Consider the following 21,422-nt stretch of genomic DNA (forward strand, 5'->3'; position numbering starts at 1 on the left):
TAATGAGATTTGTGTTGTTTATCTGGTTGATTTGATTTTTATTTATTTGGAATCAAATCAAATGAAATATTATTGATATTTTTATTATTTAATACCAAATCAATCCAAAGAGAAGAAATTGTTTTGATTCAATTTTAAATTGAAAAAAAATATGTAGCAAGAAAAGCATTTGTATGTATTTAATATACACCACTAATTTAAAAGAATTACAATTCGCAGCTAAATTTAGGATTTTATAACTATTTTCTCTTTCCTCTCTTCCTCTCTCCCTCGCCTCTCTTCTCTCTCTCTCTCTCTCTTTAGATTCTCGCTCGCCTCTGTCCTCTATTTGTTCCCCCCACCCCACCCCACCACACCCCTCTTTCTCTCTCATCTCCTGCTTTTTATCTTAATACAAATACAAATAGTAACAATCAATTATATAAATACAAATATTAATTATTAATGATACAAATATAAATTATACAAATATATAGATTCTTTTTAGTGATACAAAATATAAATACATATGACAATAGACGAATACAATACATACACGACAAAAAATATAAATACAAAAGGCAACAAATCCAAATCAATCAATCAATCAATCAAATTCAGTGTAATCCCACCATGTGAGGTTTGGAGAGGGTAGAGTGTACGCAGACCTAACCCCCATCTTGAAAGGTAGGGCGGCTGTTTCCAGGAGACCCTCGGCTCAAGAGAGGAAAACAAGACAAGACAAGATAAAAGGTCAGATAGGGCCAAACATATCGAAGACAAAATGAGAACAAGGAATAACGAAAGCGAGAAAGTCATGGTAGAATAGTACGGAAAGAAAGAGGCATTAGTTACTATAGATAAATAAGATAATCAAAGTACACGGCCCCACACCTATAAACAACAATAAAATACAGAAATCAAATGAGCAGAACTACAACTACTAGATGAATGCTCTCTTTCAGTGATACAAATACACATGAATACAAATGCAATTGTTACGAAATACAATATTGATACAATTGTATTCGTTGATACAAATTGTATTTTATTAATAAACTTAAACTTAACACAAATGTATTCGTTGAACAATTTATTCATTGATACAAATTATATTCGTATACAAATTGTATTTTTAATACAATTTTATTCATTGGTGCATGTATATAATAGTTGTATATACAATTATCTAGCTGATACAAATACACAAATTGTATTTGTTAATGCAATTGTATTCATTAATAGATATACATACTAGTTACGTATATATAATTATCCAATAGATATATAAATACATAAATTATATTCGTTAATACAATTGTATTCATTAATACATATACATACTAGTTATATGTATACAATTATCGAGCAGATATACAAATACAATTCGTCTCTTTCCTCTCTCTGCCCTTTTTCTCGCTCACCTCTTTCCTCTCTTTTCCAATCTCATTCAGCTCTCTCCTCCTTATAACATCTAGCTACGAATCGTAATTAAGCAAATTATGACAAATAAGCTTTATTATATTTCTAGTCTAAGCTATTTTTGAAATTCTCACTTTTAAATTTGGTGTGTTTTTCTCATTTTCTTTAATATTTTCTAGAGATAATGATAAAAAATACATATAAATTGAGTTTTTTTTTACTTTCCTACTTGAACTATTATCGACTACGTCAAAATACTTAACTAGTATATGTTGGTGCGTAGTGTATAATTTCTTTTGCTTTATTTAAAAATGGTGTCAAATGACTTCTCCATGCGAAAATTATTAATTGAAAAATCTTTTAACAAAAATAATAAAAAATAAGATCAAAAACAATGAATATTACTTTTTTATGAATTTTCTATTCGAATAATCACCAAATTTATCAAAATATATTTCAGTATTAAAAAATCAATTGTCATGTAGATGAAATCTTATGGGCAAATTAAACTATCACAAAATCCCATATTGACTTCCTCTAGAACATTTATCATAACTCCATCTCTAACCATAAAAAAAATAAAAAAATTCACTAAGACATATTACATATAGAAAACATACCATTTTGTGTCTCCTCCTTAACTATCGCCATAAACTTGAGGATGAAAATTGAATTTTGAAAGATTAACCCAAATTTCGTTTTAATTGTTTGATTCATAATCTTTCTTCTTTTGTATCGTTCATTTTTTCTCTCTCCATGTTCAACATTAATCAACTTATTTGGAATTGAGACGTAGTTGATCGATTTGATTGCCGTGTGTTTTTTTTCACGCGGCATCAGCTCATCCTCCTCCGCTGAAAGAACAAAAATAAAATAAACTGAAAAAAACAACACGAATTTTTTTTTAAAAATTTAATAATCAACCAATTTCCGCCATTAAATTCATTCAAATGATTGTAAGAAGTGAAGGAATGAAAATACCATGGATGAATTTGATCAATTGCATTGTGATTATTGTGTTTTGTTATAGCATTGAGGTATGTAACGGTCAGGATTACGGCGGCGATGAGGTTGTTAAGGCGGCGCCGCCGCCGGCGCAAGAGAATTGTGACGGTGTATTTGTAACGTACGCGTTTGATAATCGTGAAAGAGAATATCCTTATGTGAAAAACGTAACGGCACAGGCGTGGGCATTTACTTCGATGTTGACGGTGATAAATACAGGGATAAATGAGCTGAAATCATGGAAAGTTCATATAGGGTTTCAGCATAATGAGATTTTGATTTCTACTGATGGAGCTGTGGCGGTTGCCGCCGACGGATTTCCGGTTAAGACCGGAAAAAACGGTACCGTTTTGGCTGGGTTCCCGCAAGCAGATCTGAAAACGGCGATTGATACCGCCGGAGATTTTACGCAGATGGCGGCACAGGTGAAGATAAAAGGGACGCAATTTGGGGTTTCAACGAAAGCAACTCCAATGCCGAAATCAATTAATCTCCTCAATGAGGGATACAAATGCCCTGCTCCTAAGAAATTCAGTACGTATATACATATGTTTTCTCTGTTTCATTTAACGGTTTCTCCAACGATCTCAAATTAATATCATATCATAATAATAATAATAATAATAATAACTACTGTATTCACCATCAATCATGAGTCTCTGGACCCGCTAGATCCTCCCTCTTGGGGCATATATCAAAAGTTTTTTAGAATTTGTGATATTAAACGTGCATGCATGCAGGGGTGGATTCAGTGGTCAAACTCGATAGAAAATTATATTATTTATATATGGTTAAAATAATTTTTTTTATGTATATATAGTAGGTGTCAAAGTTCTTCTAGCCATATGTCTACTTCTTCACATTTTGAACCCCTTAATCAAAATCCTAACTCCGCCATTGGGCGGATCTACTTGGAGCAAAGGGATGTCTAGCGACACCCCTTTCTGGTAAAATTTTACTATATATATATATATATATATATACACACTATGTATAAAGATATATATTTAACAAAATGACACTATTTTGACAAAAGATACCTATTGGCGTTTTGGTTCTTCGACACTGCTTCCTAAAAATATTGTGTATGCCATTGCATGCATGACGGACTAAAAAGAAGGAAAGTTTTTTTTTTATCTGTACAAGCCTTGGTGATTTGAGTTATTCGGAGTTTGTGATGGAATTACTCGAGATCCACGCAAGCTGACTCAAACGCTGCGATCATTTCCTTTTTTTCCCATACAAAAAGCTGTTTACTGAATTTTTGTTTACTAATTGTTTCTGAATCTGAAAATGTTGTATAAATTGTGAAATTTGCAGAAACTTATATGCAGGTGTGCTGCAAGAGGGATCCCAAGTTCAAGCCAAAAAATACTTCTATCAAGTTCATGGAACGTCAAAACGGAGACCTTTCGTTCACATATGATGTTCTATCCGCGTTTGAGAACAAGTATCAAGCTCAGGTCACCATCGACAACATCAGCCCATTAGGACGTCTTGATCATTGGAACTTGACGTGGGAGTGGATGAGGAATGAGTTTATCTATAGCATGAAAGGTGCCTACATTCACAAAAAAGATCCTTCTGAATGCATTTACGGACCTCAAGGACAATACTACAAGGATTTCGATTTCAGTGTCGTTATGAATTGCCAAAAGAAGCCAGTCATATCCGATTTGCCATCTGAAATGGAAAATGATGACAAAATTGGCAAGTTACCTTATTGTTGCAAAAACGGAGCTCTTTTGCCACCTACTATGAACGGGACTAAGGCTCGATCTATTTTCCAGATGGAAGTCTTCAAACTTCCTCCTGATTTGAACAGAACCGCCTTGTATCCGCCTCAGAACTGGAAAATCGAAGGTAGAGTTAACCCGTCCTACAAATGTGGCCCGCCTATTCGAGTGGATCCAACAGGATTCCCTGATCCTGCTAAAATCGGAATGACTTCTAATGCTGTTGCTAGTTGGCAAATCACTTGCAACATTTCGCGTCCACAGCCAAAACAGGCCAAATGCTGTGTTTCTTTCTCAGCTTTCTATACTGATTCTGTTATCCCCTGCAACACTTGTGCCTGTGGCTGTGAAGAAACGTCTAAATGTGATGGGAATTTAAAACCGTTGCCTCTCCCTGCGCAAGCCCTTCTAGTCCCTTTCCAGGACAGGGAAAAATTGGCTAAAGAATGGAACAGGATCAAGCGTTTAGGCGCAATGCCAAAGAAACTCCCCTGTCCTGATAACTGTGGGGTAAGTATCAATTGGCACTTGGAGAGCAATTACAAGACCGGATGGACAGCTCGTGTGACTCTCTTTAACTGGGGAAACGAACCGTTTGTGGACTGGTTCACAGCTGCTCAGATGAAAAAGAATATTGGTGATGGCTACGAAAACGTTTACTCATTCAACGGGACTAAGTTACCTCAACGAAGCAACACGATTTTTATGCAAGGCTTGAAAGGATTGACCTATTTGGTTGGACAAGTCAATGGGACTAATCCTGATAAAGATCCAAAAATACCTGGAAAACAGCAATCAGTGATCTCATTCTTGAAGAAAAATACACCAAATGTTAACATTGAAGGTGGAGATGGATTCCCTTCTAAGGTGATTTTCAACGGTGAAGAATGCGCGCTTCCACCAGATTTTCCTAAAAATCATGCAGCATTCAAATCCCAAGTTGGTTTATTGCCTGCAGTTTTGCTTGCTCTCCTCACTTTTCTTCTGTTGACAGATCAATTACACTGATTTCCCATCCTATCAACTGGTATAGTCACATCTTCTTTTGTGAAAAAAACGCGTACACATAGTCATATATGATGTGTGTGGTAGGACAGAAGTCATTTTCTCGAAAAATGTTTTCTGGGGTTCAGTTGGATTGTGGAAAATATTTACTAGAAAGAACACGTATTCCTATTAAATATTGATGATAATATTAGCAAATTATCTAGATAGCCTTTAGATGTTAAATGTGTTTGGTATGACAAAAGTCATATGTTTTCGGGGGCGCGGATCTAATAGCTTTCGTCTTGGCTCTGTATATGTATTAAGAGATCCACTATAATATTTCTCTTTGTACTCATTATAGTATATATTAACTTGAGATCGCAATAGAAATTCGTAAAACTTCAAATCTTGGATCCACCTCTGATGATCCGTGCTTATTTGTTGCAGGGTTTCTGTTTCAAGATTTTCTATAGAAGCAAAATGGACCTGAAGTTGGGAGTTGTAAAAGAAATCTAGTAAAGCAAATTCCAAGACATGATTTGGGAATTACAAGACTTTGTAACGAAGTTTCCAAGACAGAAAAATGAATGTATACTTGTTTGATTCATGTATCTATTGTTCAAAAAAAAAAAAAACTTAAAACACAAATGAAACATAAAACTTTTCTTTCTTTCTTGTGTAGTGGAGTTTGGTGGTGAGAGTAATTGGATATTATTGAAACTTTTTAAGTTACTTCAATAGGAAGTACATAAAAGGATTACTATAGTCTTTTAGATATACTATTTGTTCTAGTTCTTCACAAGGAGTACTATTTTTAACACTTCTTTAAATTTCTATCTAAGTACTCTTCTTCAAGAATTTTTCTTTTAAAATAAAATTGGGGGTCGGGGCATGGATGACAAGGTGGAAAATCAAACTTTCATCAAGTAGGTGGAAGTTTAGATAGTCAATCAGTTGATCAACTACTAAAATTTTCCCCCCTTCTTCAATTGATTGTTTATCATGATCTATATTAAATCAGAATTGTGTGTTTCCGAGCATAAGGTTGCATCTAAAATTAGAACAACCTCTCCTTCCTGATATCCAAATGAGGGTAGAGCTTCATTTGGTTGATCAATTGTCATGTCCCAAGCCTAAGGCCTAGACGCGACATGGCGAATGAAGCACCCGGAGGTACCTCACCCTAGCCTCTTAGCATTCGTTAAGCATCTCATCGGTAATGATAAACAACAAGCGGAAACACAAGGGGGGAAATCGGGGCTAAGGGACTTCACATTCAATAAGATTCAAATCAACATATCGTCCTTTTACTATGTCCAACCATACCTTCTACATTAAGACTTGGCAAGGGCTAAGACATGTCCATAGCTCACCTCAAGATTTAGTCAAGGATACGAAAATGATAGTCAACGTCTAAACATATAATGAACTAGAAAGGTAGGAGTATCGTTCCCAGATCATGGGAACTCACCACTAGTAGTAGCCTCAAACGAACAACCTAGCCAGAGGAGGAGAGTGTGGAGCAACGCCGGTTCCTACATGGTGATATCATATAGGCAAAAGTATGCGTTAGTACTTTAAATGTACTAAGTATGAGAGCATGCTAAAATGAAGAATAACAAGTCATATATATATAAGCAATATGCATAATGAACGCATGCTTGAGAAACATCATATAAATCCTTAAACCATTCCTTTTGTGGGAAAGTGACCTTAACCGACATTTAAGACAATGCGAGATACTACATGGAATCCAACATAACCCCCTATGTTGGCAGGGGAGAGTACTTGTCGGGTAGAACTCCGTCAACTTTAAACATTATTTAACTTTAACTTTAATGGCTAATCGTAGATCCACTAGCCTAAAATAGCCGACAAGGGCCCCTATGTTGGCGCATAGTTAATGTAGCATGAGACTTTACTTAAGAACCCCTTAGGTCGAGTCCCCATCTACATGCTACATTTGGTGCTAGGTCAATCCCACGGAATAACATTTAAACATCACAATGGCATAAACATTATATAACTTTAACATAAAATCATCATTTGGTGGAATAACTCATTAAAACCTTTCATTTGATTCAACGTGAGAATTATCCTTCCACATTGAAACCTTAATTTGGCTGAGTAGCCCATTTCATCAATCATTCATTTCATAAAGACTCCATTTACATAAACCTTTATTTCATAACATTCATTGAAGTCAAAACTTCATTTCACTTTACTTTAATCATGAGGAACACTAGGTGGATTTTCTTCATAAAACCTTTAAATGCATTTTGAAGAGTTATTGCAAGCAAGAGAGTGATGAAATGCATCAATTTAAAATATCTCAAAATAATCCACCATTCATTCTTAAAACCCTCTTTCAAGCCTTCATCGAGACACATTAACAAATCATTCAATTCATGCAATTGAGAGTCAAAATACATCAATATAGGTAAATAAACTCAAAATACACCATAATCTATACATTTAAAGTCATCATATAAAAGCCCATGAAGATTCGTCCTTAAAATTTCAATATAAATTTTGAAAATAACTTTTGGACTCCATGGGTGGAAGGACCTATGGATGGAAGCTCATATACCATGAGGGAAACAGAAACCCAAAGAGACTTGAGGGAGAGAGGAGACTTGAATGCCTTGAATTGAAACCCTAGCCGTGTCTTGAGGTTCTTGGGAGAGCTTGAGAAGAGAGGAATTTAGTGTTTTGAGTCTAAGTGCAGAGAATGCGGGTTTTAGAGGTTTTAAGGTCTTTAGATAGAAGGATTCAGCCTCCAAAACTACATCATTTAGTATTAAAGCGCAAGAAAAGACTAAAAAGCCTTTTTTTTAAATCTGACCGGAAAGACTTCACGGGGACCCTTCACGGTCCGTGGTGCCCATCACAGTCCGTGATAGTGTCCCGTGATAAGGGCTTAGATGAATTTGAAAAAGGGCTAGCAGGGATAGTCTCTGAAATTTTATCATGGGACATCTTCACTGTCCGTGAAGTGCACGACGGGCCGTGAAAGGTGGCCATAGTGCAGGTCTGCAAGTGGACCTGTAGGGTGTCCACCACGAGGACACACCAAGGTCAGTGGAGGGTTCCACGATCCGTGGTGGTCGTTCGTGGACCCTGCCTTGGGCAAAATTTTGAGGGTCCTGGGGAGGGCTCACCACGGAGGGCTTCACGGCCCGTGGTGCTCACCACGATCCGTGGTCCTCCTTCTTGGTCCCTTCCCTGCAAGTCTGAGTCTCTAAATCTCTACCACGGTTGCTCTTCAGGGTCCGTGGTGCTTACCACGGCCCGTGATGGCTTCCGTGGTCAACTCCTGGTGCCAGTTTCTGCATTTTTTTTTGAAAATTCATCATTGGTTCCTTAGTTTAGGACCTTTCACATTTTTTGGGTCTTACACCAATAGTACCTCGACATTGAACTTGTCATAATATTATCAATATTTGATTTTTTTTTCCTGGAAAAAGGCTATATTAATATTGAATCTATATTTGCACTAAAGATGTGAATAGAAGACAATTATCTTTCGCACATACATTTATCACTTAATTGTGATTGGTATGTATTCTCACTTATTCTATTACTCAACTTTTGTTATATGATACAATATAAATATCGAATGTGGATAAATATTTGCGTTATTGCTACAATATTAAGAATCTAGTGGGTGTAAACAGTACAACATACTATGTATAATCCTATTATGAGATTAAATTGGCAATGTTCTTTATTTTATCCAAACTCTTGTCATCAATGATTATCTTTGCACTACTCAATTTCGATATAAATTTTGAATATATTTTCATGAAAATTAGTATGTACTGATACACATGAAAAATAATCAAATTCATGAATTCATGTCTTATGACTTTGAAACGCTAAAATAACCAATGTTAATCAAAGCAAAACTATGAGTATTGCTCACCAGACCAATTCTGATGAACCACTAAATATTAGGTCAATTTAGTTTGTGGAGTAATGATCTTCAAAAAAATAAATCAAAGTGACATATATGTCCAAACACAAATTCAACCTCCAAATATATTTTTTCAACTTCAACTTTAAATACTTTTTTTATGATTATTTTTTTTTCAATTAGAGTTGAACCAAATATCATTTTTCGACTTCAACTTCAAAAACTCCTACGGAGTCTTTTGCAAAACAAATAGCCATACCATATATAGTTACTCTAATTTGTCTAAAATAGTGTACTAACATACTTCTTTATAACAATCATTTTACTATAATATATATTTTTTCTTTAAAATCGATTTTATGTTATATTATACATCTATAATAGCTTTATACTTATAGCAACATCCATACACTCCATCTAAAATTACCTCTCTATAACATCCTTATTCAACTATCTATGTATTTAGTTATTAATTTTGATAACAAAAAAACAATCTATTAATTATGTTTTACTGGAGAAATAACTTTATTTTGTAAATTTCAACAAGCAATCTGGAACGTCAATAACTCTTGTGAACTTAAAACAAGCAAAAATAAAAGATGGAGTTGTGAACTTTTTGTATTGACAATTTTTTCACACATTCCACCTTACATTCCTTCAGCCAATTCTATCATTTTTTACAGCATCGTCCATGTCATTTCTTGGGTAATTTTTATCTATAATAGTCATATAAAATATGAATATCAAATATATCTATAAGTGTATAACAACTAATTATTATAACAAGAAAAAAAATTAGAAAAACGCGACTATTATAGAGAGGTTCGACTATATCTGTTCTTTTTATTTCTCTTCTTCATATAAGTAGCAGCATTCTGTTAGACATGGCTCTCCAAAAGTAAAATTCACATTATACATGCTTTGGAAGAGTGTTTTTGTATACATCAACCCTTGAGGCACATTTACTACTTGGAAAAAAAATAATTACATGTACATGATGGTAGTTCCAACTATGGAACCAGAAAGAATTTACAATTTACATATTTCTCTTTACTAAGTCAATATCACAGTATACAAAAGCAGCCATTGTCCCTTGACTTGGCCAAAAAACATCGAAATATCAAACTTGTTAGAGCCTCCTTGGTCTGCATAAGAAATGGTCAAGTTCATTCAGAAAGTCGGGATAACCAGAAGCAAATCCCGAATTTAGGCCAAAACAACATATCCAATGAAATCCCACAAAGTGAGGTCTGGTGAGGATAAAGTGTACGCAGACCTTACCCCTACCTCGTGGTGGTAGAGAGGTTGTTTCTGAAAGACTCTCGGCACAAGTGAATCAAGAATTCAGAGTAAGTACAAAATCAGTTTGATCTTATTATATACTTGCTCCCTTCGTTCCAATTTATATGCCATAATTTGATATAATATGGAGCGTAAGAAAGAACGGAAGACTTTTGAAATTTTTGATCTAAAATGTGTCATGGCATTTGTGTGGATATAAAACTTTAGAAACGTATGTCTTTAAACATGTCATAATGTCATGTTTGGTTATAAAAACTTTTCATTAACAAGTGCCATTTTTTGGAACGGACTAAGAAGGAAAGTCCGTCACCTAAACTAGAACAGAGGGTGAATATTTTATGTAGTTTATTTTGCATATGTATACATTGTTCGAGCCAAAAGCAATGTGCTCAGAAAGATAGCCACAAGGTTAAAGGAGGAGTGTAGCAAAAGTTACTTACATGAGCTCCATGGTTTATGAATCACCTAGCAGTTTCTTTTGGCTCGGCTACCTGTTGGTGTTCGCCGCCTGTTTTAACCAGCGTTAGTATTTCGAAAGGTAATAGCTTCTTGCAGAATCAATCTTGCATATATTGCTAATATAATATATTCGCTAATACGCTAATGCTAATAAATGACAGTTTCTGATAGACAGACGTTTGCATGCACTAGTGGTGGAGCTAGGATTTTCACAATGGGGATTCAATATGTAAAGATGTAAATACACGAAGAAGCTAAATATACAAAATAATATTGACATTTTATATTGGTACAATATAATATTTTCGCAACGGGGAGTTTGGATGAACCCCCTTACGCCCCCTAGCTCCGCCCCTGGCCTACACCGTACTGCTCTGCATTGTTTTGGAATTATTGTTGGAATAACATTTGCTTGTAGCCATCAATAGGATTTCAGAGATTACCTTTTTAAGATACTTCTTATGAAGTTTCATTGCACCGGTGCATGCCTTTTTAGCGTCCAGATTTCCGTTAACATCATTCAATATCTGGAAATAATAAATAGATGATTAAAGTATGATTTCATAAATGGTAAGCAATGAACCTTTGTTAAAATATTTTCTTGAGTTCTTAGTGTTTGAAAGTCGCTTTTTTCGATGGACTTCTAATAGTTCCACTGAAATCATTGAAATCCCCCCTACACTAATCCTACAAGAAAAAATGCATGGGTATTTCCAAGATTTTCATGACACGTATTATTGTCAACGCTTTGACCCCATGGATTATGGAAGTTGCCTACAAGACGACTGTAGAAAAAGGTGTTTAACTAATATCCATTGACAGTGTAAGGAATTTTTACACTGTCAGGTCGCCTTTACATGTTGTAGCAGCAGGTATCCTTTGGGCAACTTGATAGTGTAAAAATTCTTCACATTGTCGGTGTATATAAGTTAAACATAAAAAATAGCACTGCAAATTTATGTAGTTGAAAACCTTAACAACGTCGTCCAGTCCTCTTGCTTCTGTTAGCAATTTATCACTCTTGTCTTTCAGGACGCTGGCTACGAGGAAAACGGAAATAGGGAGGGGGGCTTCAGCAGCTTTGCCTGCATTTTTCATGTTTTCTCGCTCATATTTCCCAACCTGGCGTGACTTTGATTTTGATTTAGATTCTTCAGATTTTTCCGCAACTAATTCAGGGTCTTCATATATAAGAAACAAGTCTGGATCATATTCCAGCGCCCACATCATCTGTTCAAAAAAGGTCAAAGACGGTGCAAAGAAAATTTAGTAACAATAAGAACATGATTAGATCGTCGAATAAACATACATCGGATAGACAAATGGAAAAGCAATCTGAATAACAGGTCCAAACAAGGAAAAGTTTTTTTCAGTAGAGAAACCTTACCTCCCAAAGATATAATGAATCACAAAAAGAAAACTCTCGACGGAACAAAACCATGAGCATCCGGACAGCAAACAGGTAATCACCTCCACCTAATTTATCTGTGAACCAAGATCAGAAGGAATGCACTATGTTACTTTTTTCACAAGAGATACGAGGAAGTATTTATTTTCTTTTAAAAAAAGAGAGATAATGGTCAAAAACACATACGAACTATCACTTTTTCACAAATTTCACACCTCCACTATTATTTGTACCCTTTTCCTACCTGAACTATCACATCAGATAGTTGGCATAATATGCTTCGAGGTGTGTTTTAATAGATAGTTGGTAATAGTTCAGTAGTTGGAGTGTGAAACTAGCGAACAAGTGATAGTTAAGGTGTGTTTTTAATTATTAACTTAAAAAAGAAAGAAAAGAGGGCATCATATTTGAAAACTTATACCAGAGGATCATTTCTTGATAGAAAGGAATTTATAACTGTCTGCTTAGTGCATAGTATTTAAACATTAAAGTAGATAGGTTTACCTAAGTGTTGGTGAAGTTTGGGATCAATAACTTGAGTTACTGAAGCTAGATTATTTAGCTGGGATTCTACTCCAACAGAACTCTCGGTGTATCTGAAATTTCCTCTCTTTGAAAGAAACAATAGTTGGTATCAGTCACAATAATATCAAACAAATATAACATACAGTAACGCAAATAACTGAAGATGTGGCTCAAAATATGGCGAGTGTTGTAAGAACAAAAGTTTATAACCCAAATGAAATAACAGACAGCAAATCTGCTAGACAAGAAACTTATTAGCTTATGAGTGTTCCTACTATATCATTCCGACTAATATTCTAGTCTCCAGACCCCACTTGTGTGATTACACTAGGTGTGGTGTTGTTGATAACATAAATACTCCACTTCAACTAGAAAGGGTGAAGAATTTCCTAGATGTACCATATCATATGCAGCCTTCTCACGATATCATAACATGAGATTATGGTTGCATGACAATCTTAGCATATCAACATCAGTTTAAATTAAGGCAACTCTGCTTTAATCATGTGCACAAACAGGACAACTGTGGCAAGATATTAATAGTGGTTTGACAAGCAAATTTGGGATGGATGGCACATTAGAGAAATGGGTAAAAGAGATTTCCACCCAAGATCTATAGCTGGTCCATTCTCATGCTCGGTAAAGTCCATGTTGTTGCAATCTATGTGCGCGTTGCATTGTAGCAGACACCATGGGATGCAATTTCTTTAACTACTACATCCATTTATGATGACATGTCAAAAGTACAGTAATATACTCTTTATCGTTAATGCTCTTTTCATGGTAAACGTGACCCAATCTTTTAGAGAGAGATTAGTAGGTAGTCAAATGTTGTCTAGTTCCCTTATTAGTAATGTTATTATTACTCTCCTTCTGTTAACTCTTCGATTTTTAGTATCTGTCATTTTCTTTGCTTCAGTTATCATATTATTTTTTGTTGTTTTCAGCATGATTTCTTTGCTACTATATTTGTTTTACATACTTGATTTTGATATGCCAAGGGTCTATGGGAAACAGTCTCTCTACCTTCATAAGATAGGGGTAAGGCGTACACACCACTCTTCACAGATCCCACTTGTGGTGTTACATTGGGTATGTTGTAGTATCTTGAGAAAGCGCACATATCTGGATGGTACTAAAATTTAGGTAAAGAAGAGACCAAAAGAGATGCTATGCAAAATGATAATGTGGGCATCCAGGAAAATTTGGGGCATCACAGTTCGCAGTCAATAAGTAATACTTGGAAAGCACATTATTGGGAAGTACTTTATAACATCAGATATGATGTAAGAATGCTGTTTGAGTAAAGATTATAACTATGTACCAGTCTTCTCATTAAACGTTCGAAGCACCAAAATGCATCTGCTTCATCGTCGAGAAGAATAATCATTGGAGAGCAAAGATCACTCATCCCTGTTCAGCAAAGTCAAGATCTTTATAGTTTTAGAACAAACAAGAAGAAAAAAGTAATGGATAAGCTTATCACCACATCATTTAAAAGAGCTCAATAAATATGCATATATCAAAACAAGGATGCCACACATCTCATTGGTACGGGGTGATTGAAATGGAGGCTAGCATCTGGTGTCTTATGTGATAAAAAGGTGTCACTAAAACGTAAAGGTAAGTTCTACAAAACAGTAGTTAGACCGGATTTGTTGCATGGGTAGAGTGTTAGCCAATCAAGAACTCTCGTATCCAAAAGATGAAAGTTGCGAAAATGAGGATGGTAAGATGGATGGGTGGGCTTACTAAGAGAGATATGGCCAGAAATGAAGATATGTGGGCCAAGGTGGAAGTGGCCTCCGTGGAGGACAAGATGTGGGAGGCTAGGGTGAGATGGTTTGGGCATGTCAAGATGAGATGCATAGACGCGCTAGTGAGGAGGTGTGAGAGTTTGACGCTGAAGGGCTTGAGGAGAGGTAGAGGCAGGCCGAAGAACTATTAGAGAGAGGTGATTAGGCAAGACATGGTAAGCATGCAGCTTACCAAGGACATGACCCTTGATAGGACGGTGTGGAGGTCGAGGATTCGGGTTGAAGGCTAGTAGAAAATAGTTTCACGTCGGCTCTTTCCGACTAGTAATATTAGTAATATTTTTGGTATATTGACTACTTCCATGTTTCTCACTAATACATGTATTTGTTCTACACCCAATTCAGTATTTTTGGTATATTAACTACTTCCATGTTTCTCACTCTCAATTTCCTATTACTACTTCTTGTCTTGTATGCTTCTATTTTATTACTATCTAGCTATTTGTTATGTCTTCATAACGGTTGTGTTTTTTCTTTCTTTGAGCTGAGGTTCTTTTGGAAATAAACTCTCTACTTGAGACTTCACAAGGTAGAGGTAAGGTATGCACACACTTTACCTTCTCCAAACCCTACTTATGGGACTACATTGGTATATTGTTGTTGTTGTTGTATATCATCACATTACTCAAAAAGATATCAACTAATCTTTATAGTTTTAGAACAAACAAGAATAACAAGTAATCGATACTTCATGTGGATTAGTAATTGTAGAATCAAAGAGACACCAAGATAGTGAAAAATATAATTTCAAGAAGATATTGTGACAACCCGCACCTTGACAATAATTAACATCTTTGTCAAACCAAGCATAAACAGACAAGATATCCCAAAGCTTCGATAGATTCTCTTGTTTCTCATAAAAGACAAGTGATCTGTCGGTTCGAGCCACATCGAGTCCTAGAATAAGCATGAATCAAGAAATGAAAGGTTACAAGACATAAACAAAGAAACTATCAATATGAAGAGAAAGGAAACCGACAAGTACTCTCATATTGATAAGATAAATCTCTAGCGCATCTGTCAAATCCATACTTCTGCAGAATGACTAGGAAAATAGATCAAGTGAAATATACATATATGACCAACCTATCTGGTGTAAAGAGAGTTTCCACTCTATCACTCTTTTGTCATGCTCCTTTACCATTTCATAATCATCGGAAGCACCTGTTACTGCACGAAAAATAGAGGATTAAATCTCCACGCCATAAAGCGTTCAACGACCTGACAGCCATATAGATGAAAAAAGATGGAAGAAAATGAAAAGGACACAGGTTGAGAACTCTACATCTTCATGATTACCATTTCCTTGACCACCTGAAGTCGCTTCTTTTGCCTCTTTTGCTGCTTTTGCCTCTTGAAGTACTAAAGGATCTAGAATAGGATCGCCGTCTTCTGTTATTACAGGTGCAGTAATATATCGACCACTTCCAATCACCGGAAACATTGTGCGGCATTCTTCTTTTAGTATAGCATATTGTGTCCTGAATGTACACAAGAAATGCATGTCCAGATTATCATTTAGAACACGGATAGTTTCATTTTGACAGCGGAATGTTAAATTCTCATCAGATTTGCATATGAAGATAATTTGAGGGTAGTTATTCATAGTAGTAAATCAAGATGAGGTCTATAGGAATAGCATTTTCAAAGCCGGATGACTGGATGAGCTTCAGAATCCCATGCAAGATAGACTAAGGGGTCGTTTGGTAGGATGTATTAGAAAAAATAATACATGTATTAGCTGTGGTATTATTTAATCCTTTGTTTGATAGGATTTTCAGCCTATATACAAACTAATACATGTATTTTTATACACCCTATTCAGTATTATAGGGTATATAACTAATACATAGTGATACAAGGGTTATTAATACATGGATAAGCATGGTTAAGGACGGAACTACCTTTGGATAAGAAATAGTCTTAGCATAACTAATCTCATCCCAGCATAAGTAATACATCCTTTCCAATAATATTCTTATACACTCTACCAAACCACCCCGAAATGCAAGTAGAACATTTTCTAGACACTAGCAATAAAAATGAGATAGCATCATGTATCCTTTGTGATGAGAAGGGTATTCCTACTTGTGAAGAAATGGACCTTGCACCTAACTCAACCACAAAAACTAGCTCATGATACGAGGACTGGCTAAAGACCATTTAAGGAGACCACAACCAATATGGGACTTGACAATCCCAAAAATTCCCCAGGAATGACAACTGATTGTGGATAAAATGACACGGGGCACAACATTGAGAAACATGACAACAAGAACCGTTTGGTCTTGCTATGATACCATAAAAAGAAATCAACCTTCGGCTTAATCCCAAAAGTTAGCTCATGAGAGGAGGATTGCCCAAGATTATACCGCGAGACCACAACCCATTCTCTCGACCAATGTGGGACTTGACAGTCTGAATATTTAGGCAACATATAAACAATCCATACTTTTGTTCTTTTTGATAAGAAAATAAGCAATTTATACTTTTGCTGGAAAAGAAAGTAAAGTACCTCCGTTGTCGTCTCATATCCTCTCGCTCTGCATATGAGCTCTTTGGATCATAGCAACCAAGTAAGAATTCCCAAACTTCACCTCTAATTGATGGATGAATTCCCTAAGATGTCACAGAGACGTGATGGTTTCTATATTACAATAATAATCATCTCTCATTGAATTAGTTTATAAAAAGAGCAATAGCCAAAAGCCAACATGACAAAAATGTTGAATACAACATTCGTGAATCATATGCCACATAAACCTTCAAAAACTTTAAGTCATGAAATCAAGCTTACCCCTCGATGAATTCGACCGAGAGTTTTGCCTATATCAAGATAACCTTCTGGAGAAAACGCAGCACGCCATTTTCTTTCACTTAAGGTCTTCCCATTCTGAATAAGTAGATTGTTAGATCGTAAACATGAGTAGAACTTGAGTTGTAGTGGAAACCAGATAAATTAGAGCAATTTCTTGAGAGCTAAACAACAACAGAGATAGTCAATAGTTATCATCTCATCTGTGTCCTTAAATGCTCGTCCAGCCTCCAGACAACACAGAATGAGGACATATATACATACCTACAAGGCTACGACCAGAAAAAGAGACCACTTTTACCTCTTTCGTCGTAGTATTTCTTGCAGTTGCAGCACAGTCCTCTATGACTTCCTACTACTATATCTAACCAGGCTATGCAAAGGGGTTTATGGTTCACTCTCGCTACTCCAGCCCAGCCTCCATAATGTACTGAAACCCGTCTTTTTATCCCCAACAAGCACATCATTCTTCCAAGCGTCAATGTATCTATACTACGTGAGATATAAGCTACTCCATGAATCATTTTATAAAGCCTAGAATGCATACCGATAATCCAATGGGGGATGTGCAAATAAACTACATGCTCCTAAAAAATGAAGGAAGTACATCATTCTACAATAACCACAAGAGCGTTAACAATCCAAGCTTTAGACGGCTCAATAAGTATGTGTTACAAGCCGAAAACATCACGCTAAATCTCTACACAAACAGAAGTAAAAGAAAGGGAAAAGGGGGAAAGACAACGAATACTTCCACAGTAAACATTATTTCCTTATTAGTCTGTTTATATTTAGAAACAATTTAACTTTAAACTTCCCACTGTACCTAATCAGAAGCTTTCATAGTCCCACAAATGTTATGACATGTTTAATACCACAAGTTTCAAAAATATTACAGGCACACAAATGTTATGTCAACGAACACAAGCTTCAAAAGTCTGCCTTTCTTACTTAATACTACATACCGAACCAAACTGCATCACATAAATTAGAATAGAGGAAAAATGCCAACCTTGATTCTAAATTTGGACTTGGGAATGTCCTTACATTCCGGCCGAACCTGATAGAATGAATCAGCCGGAGCACCAGGATCCCTCCACATTTTTGTAATATCTAAAGTTGACATCTTTGATATAGTATAAATCCACTCAAATCAATCTCAAAAAAACCAGCACCCACCAGCTGCAGCTCCTTACCAAGATCAAAAATTTCAACAAGAAGTAATTATGACCCAGACAGCCCTTTGCTCTGCTGGTGGCTACAAAACAACAAAAACCAAAAAAAATGAATGAAATAAATCCAAAAGTCAATCTCAAAAAATCAGCACCCATCAGCCAAATCAAACTTTTAACAAGAACCCTTTGCTCTGCTGGTAGCTTCAAAACGAAAAAAAACCATAAAAAGAAACAACTTTTTTATGAAGAACTAAATCAATCCAAAATTCAATCTCAAAAAAACCCAGCTGCAGCTCCTTATCAAGATCAAACTTTCAATAAGAAACAAATGTAAAACAACATACCCAGTGTATTCCCACAAGTGAGGTCTGAGGAGGGTAAAGTGTATGCAGACCTTACCCCTGCTCTTTCTGCTCAAGTAACACAAAACAATTTGGAAAGGACAATACAGAGGTAGAACAAGGCATAGAAAATAATAGAGAAAGCGTAATAGACCATACAAAGCAGAATAATGTGACAAACGAAGCATAAGAAACAACACGCACTAGCAATTACCGAAGAACAAGAAACTACGAGAATCATACTAAATACTATCTACCCACCAAGCTTACCCAAATAAACTTTTGCTCTGCTGGTAGCTTCAAAACAACAACCACCATTAAAAAGACAATTTTTTTATGAAGAACTAAATCAATCTAAAAAAATTTTAAGAAAAAAAAAACAGCTACAGCTCCTTACCAAGAATCAGAATTTCAACAAGAAACAAATGTGACCCAAATAACCCTTTGCTCTATTGGTGGCTCCAAAACAACAAAAACCATAAAAAGAACATTTTTTTAATGAAGAACTAATTCAATCTCAAAAAAAAAAAAAACAGCTGCAGGTCCTTACCAAGAATCAAAATTTCAACAAGAAACAAATGTGACCCAAATAACCCTTTGCTCTATTGGTGGCTCCAAAACATCAAAAACCCATAAAAAGAACATTTTTTTTTATGAAGTACTAATTCAATCTCAAAAAAAAAAAAACAGCTGCAGGTCCTTACCAAGATCAAATTTTTAACAAGAAACAAAAATGACCCAAATAACCATTTGTTCTGCTGATAGATTCAAAACAACAAAAACCATAAAAGAAAAAAAAACATTTTTTTATGAAGATAATCCAAAATTCAATCTACAAAAAAACAGCTGCAGCTCCTTACCAAGAAACAAATGTGACCCAGATAATCTTTTTCTCTGCTGGTGCCTCCCAAACAACAAAAACCTTTAAAAAAACAAAACTTGAAGGAAAAAAAACAAGAAAGTGGACTTTCTGTTGGAGTTTTCTTTCTTGCTTTTGTTTTTGCTGTTCTTGCTGGGGTGGTGGCGTTGTGGTGGTGGGGGAAAAAAGATTTCTTTTTTTCTTCTTTCTTGTTGTAAAATTTCTGTTTTTTAACACTCTTGTTTGATTTATTCTCTGTAATAGCAACCCCCAACACATCCACACACAAAAAAATTTGGCTGTTTAATGCTTTGAAAACTTGTAAATTTGTTGTCTTTGTGGCCTTACTTTTTTTTGGGTCTTCGTTTTCTACCCATTGTTGTGTTGTGGTTCTTTTCTCTGTAGAAGAAATTTTGCGAGGAAGACGGGGAATCCAAGGACTTGGTACCCTCAAATTTCCCTCCATACATGAGTTAGTAACTCAATTGAATGGTCATTTGAAAGGTCAATTTGACTTTGAAGGAAATGAAAATGGTCAATTTCATTATTTCATTTTGTGTTTTGTTTGGACCAATTTGAATGCACTTTAATTATGATTAAAAAAAATTATATGTATTACGAGTTTAATTAATAGTGATTTGAATTGGTTTGACATAAACATCCAATGCATATAGGTAGTTAGCTTTTGTATGAGGTGAATAATGATCTTGAGTAAGTAAACAAATGATGCGGCGACACGTGGCAAGTATTATCGATAACAATAGTTCGATAAGAAACATTGAGTAATACCTTTGAAACAAAATTGGTAATTGTTCAGATCAATTTGGACGGACATCAATTATGACTTATATGTATTACAAGTTTAATCAATAGTGATTTGAATTGATTTGATATAAACATCCAATGCAGATAAGTAGTTAGCTTTTGTATGAGGTAAAAAATGGTCTCAAGTAGGTGGACGAATGATATGGCGATAAGTGGCGAGTATAACTAGTAGTTCGATAAGAAACATTGAGTAATACTTTTGGAACAAAATTGGTACGTAGATGCAACTCAGTTCAAGAAGGAGTTCTACAATTTATGATTTAATTAATCATTTGTATTAGGCTGTTCCACAATTTCTTATTAACATTATATGATTACAATCTCATTAAGCTTCAAAAGCTTATTGTTCTTTTACTCTTCGGTGATTATTATCAAATTCATTACTCAGATTATAATACAAATATTACGTCCTATTTATTTCATTATAGCTCTTATGCTTATTGACATTCGATTATTACTTACATTGAATTATTATTTCATTATAAAGGTCAATTCAATTCGCTTGCCCTTAATTCACTTTGCATAAATTTAACTATATCTTTTTAGTACGAAAAGGAGGTTCGGTAAAAAATAACATTGTAAATATGAGGTTTAAATTATTTTATAGAGAGAGGGAAAGAGCTGATGTTGAATACTCTTGACTTCTTCATCTGTTTATTTCTTTCTATTTTGAACTCTTTCAATGAAAATTGTAACTCTGCCACTACACATAGCACTTTGTTCTTAGAATTTAAAATAATTTTCTTGCTTACATGGTACCATCATGACGAATCTATAGTCTAACATGTGAACATTTACATGAATTCGATAACTTTTCTACAAATTTTATATATGTATTAAGAAAATTATTA

At 35.1% G+C, this 21,422-nt stretch overlaps 2 protein-coding genes across 4 annotated transcripts; one reads left to right on the forward strand and one right to left on the reverse strand.

The window, feature by feature from the left end:
- Nucleotides 1-2,117: 2,117 nt before the first annotated feature.
- Nucleotides 2,118-5,822, forward strand: LOC129876893 (COBRA-like protein 10). The gene is made up of 3 exons (XM_055952372.1): nt 2,118-2,940; nt 3,727-5,169; nt 5,577-5,822. Exons 1-2 carry the CDS (start codon nt 2,352-2,354, stop codon nt 5,148-5,150), a joined length of 2,013 nt encoding a protein of 670 aa, XP_055808347.1. The 5' UTR covers nt 2,118-2,351; the 3' UTR covers nt 5,151-5,169; nt 5,577-5,822.
- Nucleotides 5,823-9,898: 4,076 nt separating this feature from the next.
- On the reverse strand, nt 9,899-20,230 carry LOC129877498 (uncharacterized). Of its 3 annotated transcripts, none has more exons than XM_055953007.1 (14): nt 20,095-20,230; nt 18,384-18,629; nt 17,354-17,449; nt 17,072-17,175; nt 15,856-16,037; nt 15,643-15,726; nt 15,331-15,453; nt 14,064-14,152; nt 12,719-12,824; nt 12,194-12,291; nt 11,779-12,036; nt 11,250-11,333; nt 10,788-10,855; nt 9,899-10,190 (listed from the first exon to the last, which is right to left on the reverse strand). In XM_055953007.1, exons 2-13 carry the CDS (start codon nt 18,495-18,497, stop codon nt 10,835-10,837), a joined length of 1,359 nt encoding a protein of 452 aa, XP_055808982.1. In that variant the 5' UTR covers nt 18,498-18,629; nt 20,095-20,230; the 3' UTR covers nt 9,899-10,190; nt 10,788-10,834. The 3 variants fall into 3 exon arrangements, with proteins under 3 accessions (XP_055808982.1, XP_055808981.1, XP_055808985.1); XM_055953006.1 differs by having other exon boundaries at nt 19,748-20,230; XM_055953010.1 differs by lacking the exon at nt 20,095-20,230 and adding an exon at nt 18,891-19,220.
- Nucleotides 20,231-21,422: the final 1,192 nt, after the last annotated feature.

This window comes from Solanum dulcamara, chromosome 12, assembly GCF_947179165.1.
Source record: "Solanum dulcamara chromosome 12, daSolDulc1.2, whole genome shotgun sequence".
Lineage (NCBI taxonomy): Eukaryota > Viridiplantae > Streptophyta > Magnoliopsida > Solanales > Solanaceae > Solanum > Solanum dulcamara.